This window comes from Peromyscus maniculatus, chromosome 1 (assembly GCF_049852395.1).
Source record: "Peromyscus maniculatus bairdii isolate BWxNUB_F1_BW_parent chromosome 1, HU_Pman_BW_mat_3.1, whole genome shotgun sequence".
In the NCBI taxonomy this organism is placed as follows: Eukaryota; Metazoa; Chordata; class Mammalia; order Rodentia; family Cricetidae; genus Peromyscus; species Peromyscus maniculatus.
The window spans coordinates 138,311,420-138,326,515 of NC_134852.1; the positions used below are offsets into that span (position 1 = coordinate 138,311,420).

The 15,096-nt window shown below is 52.8% G+C and overlaps 2 protein-coding genes across 2 annotated transcripts in view; both read right to left on the bottom strand.

The window, feature by feature from the left end:
• Prss8 (serine protease 8) overlaps positions 1–3,723 on the bottom strand; it is a 4,506-nt gene extending 783 nt beyond the window's left edge. Inside the window, exons 1-6 of the mRNA XM_042284244.2 lie at positions 3,353–3,723; positions 3,109–3,126; positions 1,504–1,666; positions 458–729; positions 204–370; positions 1–83 (exon numbers count right to left, since the gene is read on the bottom strand). The exon at positions 1–83 is cut by the window's left edge and continues 783 nt beyond it. Coding sequence (XP_042140178.1) covers positions 1–83; positions 204–370; positions 458–729; positions 1,504–1,666; positions 3,109–3,126; positions 3,353–3,437 — 788 coding nt within the window. The 5' untranslated portion in view covers positions 3,438–3,723. The remainder of the gene's footprint in view (positions 84–203; positions 371–457; positions 730–1,503; positions 1,667–3,108; positions 3,127–3,352) is intronic.
• A 2,473-nt stretch (positions 3,724–6,196) lies between these two features.
• The window catches only part of Prss36 (serine protease 36), a 40,951-nt gene continuing 32,051 nt past the window's right edge, over positions 6,197–15,096 (bottom strand). The window contains exons 6-14 of the mRNA XM_076562979.1: positions 9,865–10,114; positions 9,637–9,766; positions 9,034–9,272; positions 8,773–8,936; positions 7,924–8,161; positions 7,678–7,819; positions 7,116–7,381; positions 6,921–7,042; positions 6,197–6,665 (exon numbers count right to left, since the gene is read on the bottom strand). Of these exons, the coding sequence (XP_076419094.1) occupies positions 6,381–6,665; positions 6,921–7,042; positions 7,116–7,381; positions 7,678–7,819; positions 7,924–8,161; positions 8,773–8,936; positions 9,034–9,272; positions 9,637–9,766; positions 9,865–10,114 (1,836 nt within the window). The 3' untranslated portion in view covers positions 6,197–6,380. The remainder of the gene's footprint in view (positions 6,666–6,920; positions 7,043–7,115; positions 7,382–7,677; positions 7,820–7,923; positions 8,162–8,772; positions 8,937–9,033; positions 9,273–9,636; positions 9,767–9,864; positions 10,115–15,096) is intronic.

Sequence of the window (15,096 nt, forward strand, 5' to 3'; positions counted from 1 at the left end):
CCACAGGCATCACCCCAGCTCACAATGCCTGCCAAATACCAGAGGCCTTCTATGGGACAAGAGAGTGGGCCCCCAGAGTCACCCTAAGGAAAAAAAAAAGCTCTGTCAGGACATACGTCGGGCCAACAGTCATCCATGCCCGCTCCTTCAGCCCTCCACCTCTCAGGGTCTACCTGTCTCTGGGCCCTGGGCCTTGCCCTTACCTGACAAGCATCTTTGCCTCCCTTCACATAGCCAGCACACAGCATGTCCTGCTGGATAGTGTGGGGTTCTTCAGGCACGGCATTGATATTGTACAGGCAGCCACAGGTTTCACGGCTGATCAGTGGTACCTCAAGCTGCTGCAGGGGCCTGGGCATCTGGAGGCTCACTGCGGGAACAAAATGTTTTTACTCAGGGTCCCCAACCCAATCAGCTTCCCCTTCCCTGTCCCTTGGCACCCAGTGGCCCGCCTCACCTGAAGGGGCCACGTGCCCCCATCCTGTGACAGTACACTGGAGGCCGTTGGGAAAGGAGGCATTGGCTGCAGGGAGGCAGATGGGTCTGATGTAGCGGGAGAAGGTGACAGGGCTGCTGAGGCGGACCAGTGCAATGTCACCCTGGGAGCCCTCTTCCCGGTAGCTTGAGTGGGCGATGATCTGAGCCACTGTGCGGACCACAGTCTCATTGTTGTAGGAGTCCAGCTGATGGGCTCCCATCTTCACCTCGTACTGTTCCCTGGAGTGCTCTCTGCAGGCAGAGGGGCAAAGAGTAGGGCCCAAGACGCCTCTTCTGTCCCCTGCCCGTGGTGCCTTCTGCTGTCCTAGCTCAGATCCTGAATGGCACTGAGGACCTAGTTTTACCCATGCCCCTAACCGCACTTTGAACTTTTTCCTGTGTGTCTGTGTGTGAGATCTCATTATTTATCCCTGGCTGTCCTGGAACTTTGTATACTAGGCTGGCCTTGAACTCACAGAGATCCACCTGTCTTTTTTTTTTTTTTTTTTTGGTTTTTCGAGACAGGGTTTCTCTGTAGCTTTGGAGCCTGTCCTGGACTAGCTCTGTAGACCAGGCTGGCCTCGAACTCACAGAGATCCACCTGCCTCTGCCTCCCGAGTGCTGGGATTACATGTGTGCACCACCACCACCCGGCGATCCACCTGTCTTTGCCTCTTGAGTGCTGGGATTAAAAGCGTGACCACTAAGTGTGGCCCAAGACTACTGATACTCTTAATCCCACACCAGGAACTAGTCTGACCTATGGTCTGGACTGGACTGACCCATGGCATGCTTTTTTTTTCTCTACCTTCCTTCCTTTTTTTTTTTTTTTTTTTTTTTTTTTTGAGCCAGGGTCCAATGTAAACAGGGTCAAGCTGGCCTTGAATTGACTATGCAGTAGCTGTGGATGACCTTGAACTTCTGATCCTGTTTCCACCTCCCAAGTACTGGGATTTCAGGCCTGTCACCCAAATGCTGTTTCCAACCCACTTTTGACCCTCCCTCTGACCCTCCCCCGGTTGGTACCTGGGGAAGCAGTGAGCAGCTGACACCACCCACTGGTTGGACACCAGTGACCCTCCACACACATGGACGCCATCGTAGGTGAGGCTGACCTGCCAGGGCCACTGGCCAGGCTTGGCATTACTACCGCCTGTGATGCGTGGCTGCATGACTGCACCACACGGGGCTGTCCAGGGAAGAAGGGAAGGTGAGGGCCGGCCTTTCTGTGCACGCCCCCCCCCCCCCGTGCCCCCGCCACCCCCACACATGATCAGAGCCTGGGAAGTGCATTCATATCGAGCTGCCTTCCCACCCTATGGCTCAACAGCTGTGAGAAGTTCACTGCCGGGTACTGTCTACTCAAGCATCATGGCGGCCCCTTCCTCCCAAGCCATCTTGCTTTCTATTCAGTCTACCCTTTACAGATCTGAATATCTTTATAAACCACAAGTTTGACCAAGTCATGGTCTTGCTAAGCTCTTCCATGGCTCCAACTGACCTTAAGATACATTCCAGGGGCTGGAGAGATGGCTCAGCTGTTAAGAGCACTTGTTACTCTTGCAGAGGCCTAGGTTTGATTTCCAGCACCCACATGGCAGCTCACAACGCTCCTAAATTCTAGTTCCCGGGGATCTGATACCTCTGACCTCCAAAGGCACCAGACACTCATGTGACACACGCACATCCATACAGGCAAAATAAAAAGATTCGTTCCACATGCACGGGACACTGTCCTCTGACTATTGCCCTAGACACCTCCTGTCACATACACTGGGCCATGCACTACTGACCTCTGGACCTTTGTTCATACCAGTCACTCTATGAATGCCTTTCCCACCCTCTCTCTGCTAGGTTGGAGAGCCTTCCTAAGTCACAGGTGGTGTTCTCAGCTTCCAGGGCCCTCTCTGCCCACTGTCCAGGCTGACAACTATTCTCATGCCTATGACTGTTTCATCTGTATCAATCTGTGCCTTGCCTAGGGACACCCCTCTTTCCACCCTGTCCCCACACAGAACACACAGAGGTATGGACGTGGTTTAACATTGAAACAATTGGATAGTCTGTGATGTGGCCCAGCCTCCACCGAGCTAGCAGGGGACTGGGGTGAAAACGGCCTTTCACGTCTTCCTCAAGCAGAGAAAACAGCCACCCAGACTCCATTCCCTCATAATCATGACAATGGCTACTACTTAGCCTGCTGGGCATGTCTGGGCCCAAGGGGCTTTCACTTCCCAGTCTATGGGAATCCTCACTCCAGCCCTAGAACAGAGCTGACAGCTTTTAGGGCAAAGAAACTGGAGCTTGGAAAGATAAGAAGACAAGGCCACAAAACAGTTAAGCTCCGACTGAAAACCAGTCTGCCTAGGAGCTGGTCTGTGTAGTTTCCCTCAGAACCACCTCCGATACCCACACACGGAGAGTCAGACTTCGACTATGCCCTTGGACAACTCATTGCTTCTCTTCACCTCAGGTTCCTCATAAAACAAGAGCCATGATTCCATACTCACAGAGCTGTTGGGACACTTAGTGTGACTAGGTGAGCAAGTGACAAGAGCCCCTAAAACCACCAGGGGACCCCGAACTGGTGTACCCTCACTTCCCTTCTCCCAGTTCCCCAGAAAGCCTCACCTTCAGCCCCGTCAGCTCCTGGAGGGAAAGAAAGAGGGAGGAGGTAAGCAGGGAGGCCTGAGTGGCAGACCCCTAAGACCCACCACTTGCCCAGAGGGCAACTCCTGGCTCAGGGGGCCGACAGGAGAAGACGGCTAACTGGTAGGGACACAGACTCAGGAATCCGGGAGGAGTTCTCTCTGCCGGCTCGCGCCCCGCGCCCCTGCCCTCTCTCCGACCCCCCTCCCCGCTGATCCACACTTACCCACTCTTGACTGGAGCAATCCGATAAGAAGCAGAATGGCCACAGCTTCCAGCTGCCCAGGTCCCAGGCCCACCCTTAGGGCCATGGCCCAGGACGAGGGCCCCCGGGGGAGACTGTTGGTAGAGGAGGAAGGAAGGCTGGTTTTGAAAGGCAGGATTTAGATGTGGGCTCAGAAGTGAGGAATCCCAGGATCTCCGACGGGGAAGGTGAAGCCAGTGAACGGCGGGGTTCTTGGCAGGAAATGGCCACAGCGGGTGAAGACACGCCTTTAGTCTCTCTGCGGTGACCAGTGTGGACCTATTCCACCTTACAACCTGGCCACCACACAGACCTCTCCAGGCACCTCGGCAGAAGCACCTACCTGTGGGCTCCTCCCTCAGCCACGCCCTCCTGGCTGAAAGCAGTGGGATTTTTTTTTTTTTTTTTTTTTCCTGCTTCTGACCTCTGTAGTCCTTTCAGGCTCCTTGGGTAGTGGGGGTGGTTTTGGTAAGAGGAAAACTGACCCTGGCCAGTCAGAAAGCAGTCTAAGGCAGGGCTGGAAACCCTGAGGGCCAGGCAACCGTCCCAGGTCTTCCTGGTCCTCGGTTAGTACCCCCACCCTCACCCCCACCTCCACCCCTCACTCAGCAGCCTGGCCCAGACTTGATTATTGTAGGGCCACTGCTCACTTCTTCCCTCCTTCCTCAGGCCAGGTGTCTGAGACTAGGACATGGGGGACGCCCCAGGCCGGGGCCACTCCTGGCAGGCTCGCTCTGAGGCTTGCAGTCTCCTTGCAGGTGTTGAGTATGTCTGGCCGTGGACAATCATCCAACAAGTATTTGCTGAGTACCTACTATGGCCCCAGGCACAAGTGGCCAACTATACCATCCGTGACCTCCTTGAGATTATGATGGAGGAGGGATGTCAGACTTGAATCAAATAATAAAAGGCAAATTATTGAATTAATTTCAAACCAGGAGCTGTGACAGACAAAATGAGTGTCGGGGGGTGGCTTTTAATTGCACAGTAGCTGGAGCGATCCTGGAGGAAGAACGCTGAGAACCAAACCCCAAGAGAGTATGGGAAGATGCTAAAGAAACAGAACTGGCAAAGCATGGCTGGGCGAGGTGGCACATGCCTTGAAATCGTCCCGTCCTGTCCCCCCACCAAAGGCAGGGGGATCTCTATGATTTGTGGCCAGCCTGGACTACATAGCAAGTTCTAGAACAGCTAGGGCTACATAGAGAACCCCCTCCCTCAAAAAAAAAAAAAAAAAAAAAAGACAAAGCTGTGATGTAGTAAAGCAGAACATCTGTAGTGCAGGGTGCCGGGTAGAAGTTCAGGGCAAGGGGCTGGGCAGATGGCCCGGTGGCTAAGACACTGGCTGGGCAAGCGCAAGGCCTGAGTTCAGATCCTCAGCCCCTCTGTAAAAGCTAGGTGTGGTGGCTCAAGTTTGTAAGCCCGGTACAGCACTGGGTGGGAGAAAGTGGAGACAGCAGATCCTGGGGCGTTGCTAGCCAGCCAGTCTGGATGAAATAGCAAGCTCCAGGTTCAGTGGGACCCTGTCTCAAAATCAAGGCGGAGAGCGGTAGGCTCAGAACTGGCTTGTATGGGTGCGTGCGTGCGTGCGTGCGTGCATGTGTGTGTGTGTGTGTGTGTGTGTGTGTGTGTGTGTGTGTGTGTGTGTATGTATACACACATGCACATGCCCACGGGAAGAGTTCAGGGAGAGGCCGCCCGCGTGCCTGCTGCCAGTGTGGCATGGGGACGTGACTTCGGCTTAAGCGTGAGGAAAAATAGACCCTTACATCCTCTACTCTCTTCCTAGAAGCCTGGGCATCTGGACTCCAGCCCAGCCCGGTGGCCAGAGAATTCCTGGAGGGGGTGAAGGGGAGAGGTGGACTTCGGAGGGAGGGAGGGATAAGACTTTGGGAGTCAGGGTGTGTTTGGGAACCAATGAGGCATGATCCATGTGAGGGTAGCTGGCTTGGTAACAGAGAGCAGGTGGAGCATGCTCTTCCTGAGGGCCTGAACAAGTCACTGTGGTATCTAGAAATGAAGAAGGCCTCAGCAACCTCTATCCTTCTCAGCCGCCCAGTACCACCTTCTGCTGACTTCTAGTCTCCCTTCCCTGCTCCCTGCCTGTAACAGACTGCGACCCCAGCTTCAGAAGTGAGCCTCTGCTTACCCCTGAAGACTTCCACCCTTCCCTCAGGTCTGTTTGCTGTCTGCATGTACTCAGACCTCATTTCCTCTCTGACCATTTCTTGATCCCTAGTCAAGGAGTAGCCATGTGTTTCCCACTTGACAGGGAGCACTTGGTGAACTTATTTTTCAGACACCGATTGTCACGCCTTGCCAGTTAGCAGCTGGTGTGGACTGAACTAGCAGGGGAGTGGTGGGGACCGAGGTGGGATTTGCACGCATGTGGCCCAAATCCTGGGGCATTAGTTAGGATGGTCAAGTGGGAGTTTCTTGAAGGGTGCCGAGGTTCACATGTATGTGTGTGCGCGCATTCATGCTAGAGACTCTAGGAATGTACAGTATACATTGGGGTGTGTATTTAGGGCTGGCTTTGCCATCCCAAGGCTTCCTAGTCTAGTGGGTGCAGAGCCAGCGCTGAGGTATGCTGCAGGTGCTGGGGACACTAATTCCAATGGAGAGGTGACACACAGCCAGCTGTCCACCTAGCCTCCCCCGCCCAGAGGCAGGAATGAGGGAACCAGCTGCCACGTTATAGGGGACGTATTTCCTGGGATCCCAAGGCCTGACTCACCACCAAGAGGGAGGAGCCCTGTCCTTGGGGCTCTCCCCTTAGCTCTGAGGTGTTCCCCAGCCACGTAAGAGATGCTACAAGGCCACGTGTCTGTATTTACATCTTTATTATCTCTTCCTCCCCCACCCCCAAGGATTCTTAGGTCCCGAAGTAGCCAGCACCGAGGTCCAATTATCTGAAAGCTGATAGGTGGAAGAGGCCCTCTCCAGGCCTGGGAGCTGGCCGGTTGGGCCGCATTCCAGCCCTGATGGGTGGTGTGAAGAGGAACCAGACTCAGCCCTGGATCTGCGGAGCCAGGAGAAGCAGAAGCAGGGCAGCAGCAACCTTATGGGAGCTGGCAGTTCCTGCCAAGTCTTGGGGGCAGAGGTCACTGTCTTCAGGAGGCCAGTAGGGGGAGCCGCTAGGATGAAGAAAATGGGCTTCTCCCACTGTTTGCGATATCCAGGCAGCTTCAGGATCAATGGCTGCAAACAGCTCTTGGCTACCTCGAACAGCCATGCCCATGAGAACCCAGGGGCCTCCCTCCGTCTGGCACAGGAGCGGGGGTGCTGAGGTCACCTGCAAAGTTGGAGCCAAGGCCAAATGGGTCTGTTACCCTTGTATCTGGTTCTCCTAACTTCCCTAGGGTCCAGTCCCAAAGCGCTGCACGTCTACATCCTTAGGTATCCTGGTTCCTGGTCTCTCTAAGGTTAGGCCAGAAATATCCCTTGTTCCCATCTGGAGCCCAGTACTAAGACATTCCAATCTGAATAGGGTCTGGTCGCCCAGAACTACCTTTCCCCTCCCTGGTCCAAGATGCCTAGGCCCCTGTACCTCACATCTATCTTCCTGCCCCTCAGCATAAAGGACACAGAAGGTTCCGGGCGTCAGAACGCCCTGATAGAGGCAGCGACAGAGTCGTGGGGTCAAGATGGAGACGGCAGCAGCTACAGGAACTAGAGAGAAGAGACAGCTGTACAGGGTTCTGGTCTGAAGTCACTCCTCATCCCATGACCCAAGGGCTCTCACCTCTGTCCTGGGGCTCCTTCCAGCCCAGCACCCAGCAGCTGGCCCCTGGGGGAATCCCCCCTGGGTGTAGGCAGATGGGCAGAACCGATGGAGAAGGCTCCACCCGAGAGTTCAGCTCCAGGAGGGCCAGGGGGGGTCTAAGTCCTAAGTGCCTGGGCAGGCGGATGCTGATGACAGAGCGGGATACCTGCTGGCCCTGCGGGAGGGAGCTGGCCCCTGCCTGGCCCAGATACACTTCAATGGAAGGTACTGTCGTGGAGCCCAGCCTGTGGGAACAGGAAACGCGCGTCAAGTCCTTCCCAGCAGAAGACAAGGGCAGAACGGGTCTCTAGGACCATCCACCAATCGCTTTGTGATTTCTCTGCTGTCTCAAAAGATCTTACCGCCCCCGCCCCCCCCCCCCCCCCCGAAAGCCAACCAAACCAAATCATCCCAGCAAAAACACCCCACAGTGCTTCCCCTGGACTACACAAACGCGGAAGTGACAATGTCCTCCTGCTGAAAGAGGCCTTGATTTATCACCCAATTTTTCTCACGTTGCCTGTGGCTAGGAGAGACCCACCTGAGAATACAGTGTGTGGCTGCTAGGACCCAGCCTGGGGCAACCAGAATCCCGGTGCAGACTCGATGACCAGTCACATGTACCTCTGTCAGCCAGGGCCACAACACACCAGCTGGAGTGGCCTTTGGCCTTAGGCCACAGGCTAGAGAGAAGAGGTGGCCATCTCAGCGGGAGTCCCAAAGCTGCCTCCCGGAAGCCTCGCCATGATCTAAGTACTCCCAGGAACTCCTAACGACCCCTGCTCACCACCGTGCTCGGTGTGTGGGGGACAGATCTGGTTCTCAGTCTCCTCCCCCTCAGGGCCCCAGCCCCAGGTTAACTGGTCCTCCAGGTAAGCTCCCTGAGTCACATGACTGATCCATGGGCCATGAGTCTGCAGTGGGGAGAAGGCTCGGGGACGGAGACATCCACTTGAGAGGGTTCTGTATCCAGCCAGGAACCACGTCCCCTCCTCACGACACAGAAGGCTCCAACCGGAATCGCTCTGTCGCAAAACAGTATTATCACTAGCGTGAGGGGAGGCTGCAGGTGTGTAGAGACCCTTAGCCTTTCCTGGGATCCTGGCTCTCCTTTCGTGGACTCATCAAACACCCTTCCAGCCAAGTCCCAACACTAATTTGCACAAAAATCTAGCCCTCACTTAACAATCTCCAACACCTTCTCATTCCTCCCTCCTCTTTTTGGAGACGGGGTTTCTCTGTGTAGCCCTGGCTGCCCTGGAACTCAAAGGTGTGCGCCACCAACGACGGCTTCAGGCCTCTCTTAAAATTAAAATTGCCAAACTCGGGCTGAGGAGGAGGCTCAGCCACTAAAGAAGTCCCAGGCTTGGATCTCCAACACGCATGCCTTTAAAAGGAATAAGCCGGGCGTGGTGGCGGATGCCTAGACATGTCTCTGAGTTCGAGGCCAGCCTGGTCCACAGAGTGCGTTCCAAGACAGCCAGGGCTACACAGAATCAAAACAAAACAAGGAACAGTCGAGTTTTGGCGCCACAAGCACGAGGTCCAGAGCGCCCCGCCCCCGCCCCTAGCTCCTCCCGCCTCCAGCTGAGCCCCGGCCAGGACCGGATCTTCGCAGCGAGTTCCTGCCGCTCACCCAGCATCGGCCCGCCTCTTCCTCCTCCTGGTAGGCGGGGCAAAGCAGGTGCGGCGGCTCTCCTGGCGGCGGCACTGACTCCCCCTGGCGGCCGTACAGGCAGTGACACCACCAGCTGTTCAACAGCTGCGCCTCCAGCTGCGCGCTGGAGCCGGGGGCGGGTTCTGGGAGAAAGAGCGGCGAGCGGGGGCCTCGGCCGTGTGCTCCCGGTCCCGTCCCCCCACCACCCCCCAGTCCGTGTCCCCGCGCGGCCCCGCGCACCCCCGCGGCCCCAGCGAGCCAGGTGGCAGCGGCTCCCGGGCAGGAAGAAGTGTTCGGGATGGGGCAGGCACACGGCACTCGGGGCGGCGGTCAGGTTCACGCGCGTCCTCAGCTGCAGCAGCGCCAGGTCCGAGGCCGAGTCCCTGGAAGCGTTCCTGTGCCGCACGAGGCGCGCCACCCTCTCCTCCTCCGGATGCGAGGGCAGCAGCACCCGCCAGGCCTCAAGGTCGCGGGGTGGGCTGTCAGAGGTGCGGGGGCTGCTGGATGGGGGAGCTGAGGACGCGTGCGCGTCTAGCACACACGCTGCAAACCTAGCTTCCCAGGCGTAGACCGCATCTCCGGGTTGGGATGCTTCGGCCAACGCTGGAAAACGCCCCCCCTCTCCGCCCCCTACTAATGCGATTCGGGTTCTCGCGTTTTGGACCGAGCCTCCTACCCACCCTCGCTAGACTCCCTTGCTTTGTGCTGGGTTCTATACTCTCCAGCGGGGACCCCCTCACTACAGACTGAGGTACAACTCCCACCCCAGAGGAAGGGCTGAGCTAGTCTCTCAGACTGATGTGGGAAGAGGCAAGTGTGCCTGATAGGTGGATTCTCACTCACTCCAGGAAGCAGCTGGCGGGTGCCAAGACCCAGCTGTCAGACACCAGCGCTCCATAGCAGGGTCTGGAGCCTGGCACCATCACCTGGGCCTCCCAGGGCCAGGTCCCTGGCTGCGAAGTCTTCCCGCACTCTGAGAGATGAGAGGCCTGGGTCAGGGGGTCTGCAGAAATCCTTATTCCTGCAGCCTCCAACCCAATCCAGCTCAGGTTCAGTGCATCTGCCCTTCACCTGGTTGGGCAAAGGTACAGTTTTCTTCTCTGGACTCCCAAGGTCCTGACTGGGGCTTCTGAAGCTGGCTGGGAAAGGCAGGCCCAGGCTCTGAGCCCATCACGTGTTCCCGTATCCACGACTCATAGGGAGCCACTGCAGTGAACACCCCAGGGCGGTTCCTCCGTCCACAGCCAAAGCCAAAGCTGGTGATTCCCGCCAGGAACCAGCGGCCGCCATCCTCACAGACCAGCGGTCCCCCAGAGTCACCCTAATGATAGATGACTCAAGTCAGAGATCAGTTCAAGAATCTATACCCCATTTTGACCTAACATACATCCATCTTCTAGAAACCTTTCTTAGCTACCTTTACCTCAGTTTTATCTACAGTCCTAATCAGAAGAAAGCCTGGAAAAGCAGAACCACTGAGTAGCCAAAGCCAAGAGCATCCAGACAATGCATCAATGATCTTTCAAGAAAACCTTGTCGGTCTCATTCAGAGCTGAATGATTCTTGTAATTAGTTTACCCCAAAGCTGTCTCTGATTTCTAAGGTTTCTAAGTCACACCCCTTGAAGTTTTGTTTTGGGCTGGGCTTGAACCCAGGGCCTCACAAATGCTGGGCTCCACCCCTCAGCCACCTCTTTAAAAAGTAAATCAAGGACTTGGTGGGGGTTGTTCAGCTGGGAAAATGCTTGCCTTGTAAGCTATGGAACTGAATTCCATCTCCAGGACCCATATAAAAATGTGGTGACCTGAGCTACTAGGGAGGCGGAGACAGGAGCATCTCTGCACTTGCTGGTCGGCCAGTCTAGCCTAATTGGTGATCTCGAGGCCAATGAGAGACCCTGTCTTAAAGGAGGTGGACTGTATTTGTAAAGATGACACCCAGGGTTGTCCTCTGCCTGCACACCTGCACACATATGTACACCCCTGCACACATGCACACAATCACAAAAACAAAGGAAAGAAATCAAAGCCAAGCTCGGTGCTACATACCATAGTCCCAACACTTGGGAGGTGAAAGGATCAAGACTCAGGGACATAGCTATGTTTAGGCTAGCCTGAGCTACACGAGACTGTCTTCAAACAAATAAACAAAAAGATGGGCCAGGGAGGTGGCCTAGTGGCTGAAGGCACTTGTTGCTAAGTCTGATCACTTGAGTTCAATTTCTAGGACTCACATGATGGAAGGTGAGAACTAATTCCCACAAGCTGTCATTTGATGTCCACACACATGCTTTGACATATAGAATGTAACACACACACACACACACACACACACACACAAAATAAATAATAAATAAATAAATTAGAGATGCTAGCCGAGGAAGAAGCTGCTAGAGCTAGGCAGTATAAGAGGAACAAGAGCAGGTATGGTGCCTATGTCTGCAGTCCCCGCTAGTGCAGAGGCTGAGGGTCCCTTAAATCCAGGAGTTGAAGACCACCCCAGGCAAAAGTAAGATCCTGCCTGTGAATAAATGAACAAATTCATTAAGAAGGGAGCCGGGTGGTGGTGACACACACCTTTAATCCCAGCACTCAGGAGGCAGAGCCAGGAGGATCTCTGTGAGTTCTAGGCCAGCCTGGTCTACAGAGTGAGTTCCAGGACAGCCAGGGCTACATAGAGTCTCAAAAAGGGGGGGGGGAGGATACAAAATCAAATGAGGAGGAAGACCTAAAATCAGCAGACACAGAAACTGGGAAAGGGGCATTGCTCTTAAGGTGTCTCTAACCTAGCTCAGGAATCTTGGTGACCTGAGAAGTATCACAAAGAAGTCTTGGGGCTGGAGAGATGGTTAAGAGCACTGGCTGCTCTTCCCAGAGGACCCAGGGTCAACTCCCAGCACCCACATGGTGGCTCACAACCGTCTGTAACTGCAGTTCCAGGGAATCTGATGCCCTCTTCTGACCTCCTCAGGCACCAGTCATGCACATGGTGCACATGCAGTCAAAACACTGATACATATAAAACAAATTTTAAAAAATGTTTAAAATGGGCTGGAGAGCTGGCTCATCAGTTAAGAGCATTGTCTACCCTTCTGGAGGACCCAGGTTCAATACCCAGCACCCACATGGCAGTTCACAACTGTCTGTAAGTCTAGTTACAGTGGATCTGACATCCTCACACAGACATACATTCAGGAAAAACACCAATGCACATACAATAAATAAGTAAGTAAGTAAATAAATACGTTTTAAAAAAAAAGGCTCAACTTTTTTTTTGTTTGTTTGTTTTTGTTTTTTGAGACAGGGTTTCTCTGTGTAGCCCTGGCTGTCCTGGAACTCACTTTGTAGCCCAGGCTGGCCTCAAACTCGCAGAGATCTGCCTTCCTCTGCCTCCCGAGTGCTGGGATTAAAGGTGTGTGCAAGACCACTGCCCAGCCCGGCTCAACATTTTGTAGAGTTATGCTACCCAGAATAGTAGCTAACAGACCAGAGCAACTATATTTTTAAGATTGGTTTTGGTGGGGCTGGAGAGATGGCTCAGAGGTTAAGAGCACTGACTGCTCTTCCAGAGGACCTGAGTTCAATTCCCAGCAACCACATGGTGGCTCACAACCCTCTGTAATGGAGATCTGGTGCCCTCTTCTGGCCTGCAGGCATACATGCAGACAGAACACTGTATACATAATAAATAAATCTTTTTAAAAAATTGGTTTTAGTGTTTTATGCGTATGACTGTTTTGCCTGCATGTATGTATGGGCACCACATGTGTGTCTGGTGCCTGTGGAGGTCAGAAGAGAAGAGGGTGCTGGATCCCCTGGAATGGGGTTACAGAGTTACAGAGGTTGTAAGGGTACTGGGAGTCCTTCCCAGGAGCAGCAAGTGCTCTTAACCGCAGAGTCAACTTTCCAGCCCTGATTATTTAAATTTAAATACAGTTTTGGTTTCTCAGCCCCTCTAGCGCCCCCTCCCCATTTTGTTTTAGTTGAGATAAGGTCAAATGAAGCCCAGGCTGGCCTCAGATTCACTGTGTAGCTGAAACTGGCCTTGACTTACGATTTTCCTGCTTCTACCACCTCATGAGTTCTGGGATTATAGGCGTGCACCCTGGCTCTCCACTTCTGTGGTGCTGCGGGGCAAATTTAGGGCTAGCTGACCACTCTAACAAATGAACTATCCCCAGTATTTCAACGTGTGTGTGTGTGTGTGTGTGTGTTGGGGACAACTATATGTAATCAGTTCTCTTTCCACCTTTATGTGGGTCCTAGGAATTGAACGTAAGCCGCTTGTGTGACAAATACTTATCCCCTCTGAGCCATCTCACAGGCTCCTTTTTCTTAAAATGTATTTATTTAATCAACATTATGTGTGTTGGGAGGAGCCATGCATGCTACAGCACACACAGAAATCAGAGCATGGCTGGAGGCCTGCTCTATCCCTCCACCTCCAGTTCCAGGGACAGGGCTCAGGTTGCCAGGCTCTGGGGTAAGTCCTTACTGGCTGAGTACCTGTCTTCCTTCCTTGCCCCCTGCAGCCCCCTAGCAAGGTCTTGCTATATACTTCAGGCTGGCCTTCAGGCCCCTGCTTAGCTTCTGAGATCTGAATTTGTGATCTCATGCCTCAGTCTTCCATGTGTTACATGGAATTACAGGCCTGGAACACATGTGTAGCTTTACATTTCCTTTTGTTCCTTTTCAACAAGACATTTCAGGAATTCAGTGGCCACATGTGACTAGCAGCCAACGAGCTAGAGAAGCAACATTTTCCATAGCTAAGGAACTTTTTTTTGGAGACAATGTAGCCCTGTCTGATCTTGAACTCAGAGATCTCTGCCTGCCCTTGCCTCCTAAGTGCTGGGATTACAGGCATGTGCCACAATGTCCAGCCTTTCTGTTTTTAAAATTACATTTATTTATTTACTGTGTGTGTGCACACTCAAATACCATGGCCAGAATGTCGAGGTCAAAGAACAACTCTCAGGACTCAGTTTCTCTCTCCTTCCACCATGTGGGTCCTGGGGATCGAACTCAGGCTGTCAAGCTGGACAGTGAGACATGCACTTGCTGAGCCATGTTTCCAAGCTCAGGAAGTTCAATGAACACTACAGTGTGGGGTATTCAAAGAACTCAAGAAATTAAACATAAAGAAATCAAGCAACCCAATAAAAAAATGGTCCATGGAACTGAACAGGGAGTTCTCAAGAGAAGACACACAAAAAACCTACTAAACATTTCTAAAGTGTTCAGCACCATTAACCATCAGGGAAATGCAGATTAAAACTACTGAGTGTTGCAGATGTGAAGAAAGAGGAGCCCTTATTCACTGCCTGTGGGAGGCACAAATTACTATGGCCATTATGGAAGCCAGTTGGGAGGTTCCTCAAGAACACAAAACAAAACCAGAACTACCATATAACTAATCTAAGCCAATCCTGGGCACGTACACAGAGAACGCCATACTCTGCCATAGAGATATTTGCTGTCTCATGGTTATCGCTGCTGTATTCACTATAGCAAGGCAACGGACCAATCTAACTGTCCACCTACACATAATGGATGAAAACCTGGTACACGGATAAAATGGAATATTTCTCAGCTCTGAACAAAAATGAAAGTAGTGCATAAAAACATAATTGATATTAAAAGTGTAAAACCTAAAGTGAAGCTCTGTAGTTTCAGAATGGCTGTTCTAACTGAATAGGGAGGGGTTCTTTCAGATGTATAACTTCGGGTCCGGATACTCTGAGTATGATGGTTTTCCCCAAGTTCTTTACAATAAAGTTTTAATTAATAAGATAAAAAACTACTTTGAGATTCCACCTAACCCCACTTAGAATGGCTATTTCCTCCCTTTTTCCTTCTTTCTTTCTCTCTTTCCCTTCTCTCTCTCTCTCTCTCTCTCTCTCTCTCTCTCTCTCTCTCTCTCTCTCTCCCCCCTCTTGGAGCTGACGACCAAACCCAGGGCCTTGCGCTTGCTAGGCAAGCACTCTACCACAGAGCTAAATCCCCAACTCCTCTTCCTTTTTTTTTTTTTTTAAAGGGGCTTTAAAAATTTTTATTTATGTATTTTTTTAGTTACAAATGCTCTGTCTAAATGTATGCCTGCAGGCCAGAAGAGGGCATCAGATCTCATTATAGATAGCTGTGAGCCACCACATGGTTGCTGGGATTTGAACTCAGAACCTCTGGAAGAGCATCCAGTGCTCTTAACCATTGAACCATCTCTCCAGGCCCAGAATGGCTATTTTCAAAATATAAAAAATGAAAATAGGGCTGGAGAGATGGCTTAGTGGTTAAGAGCACTGCC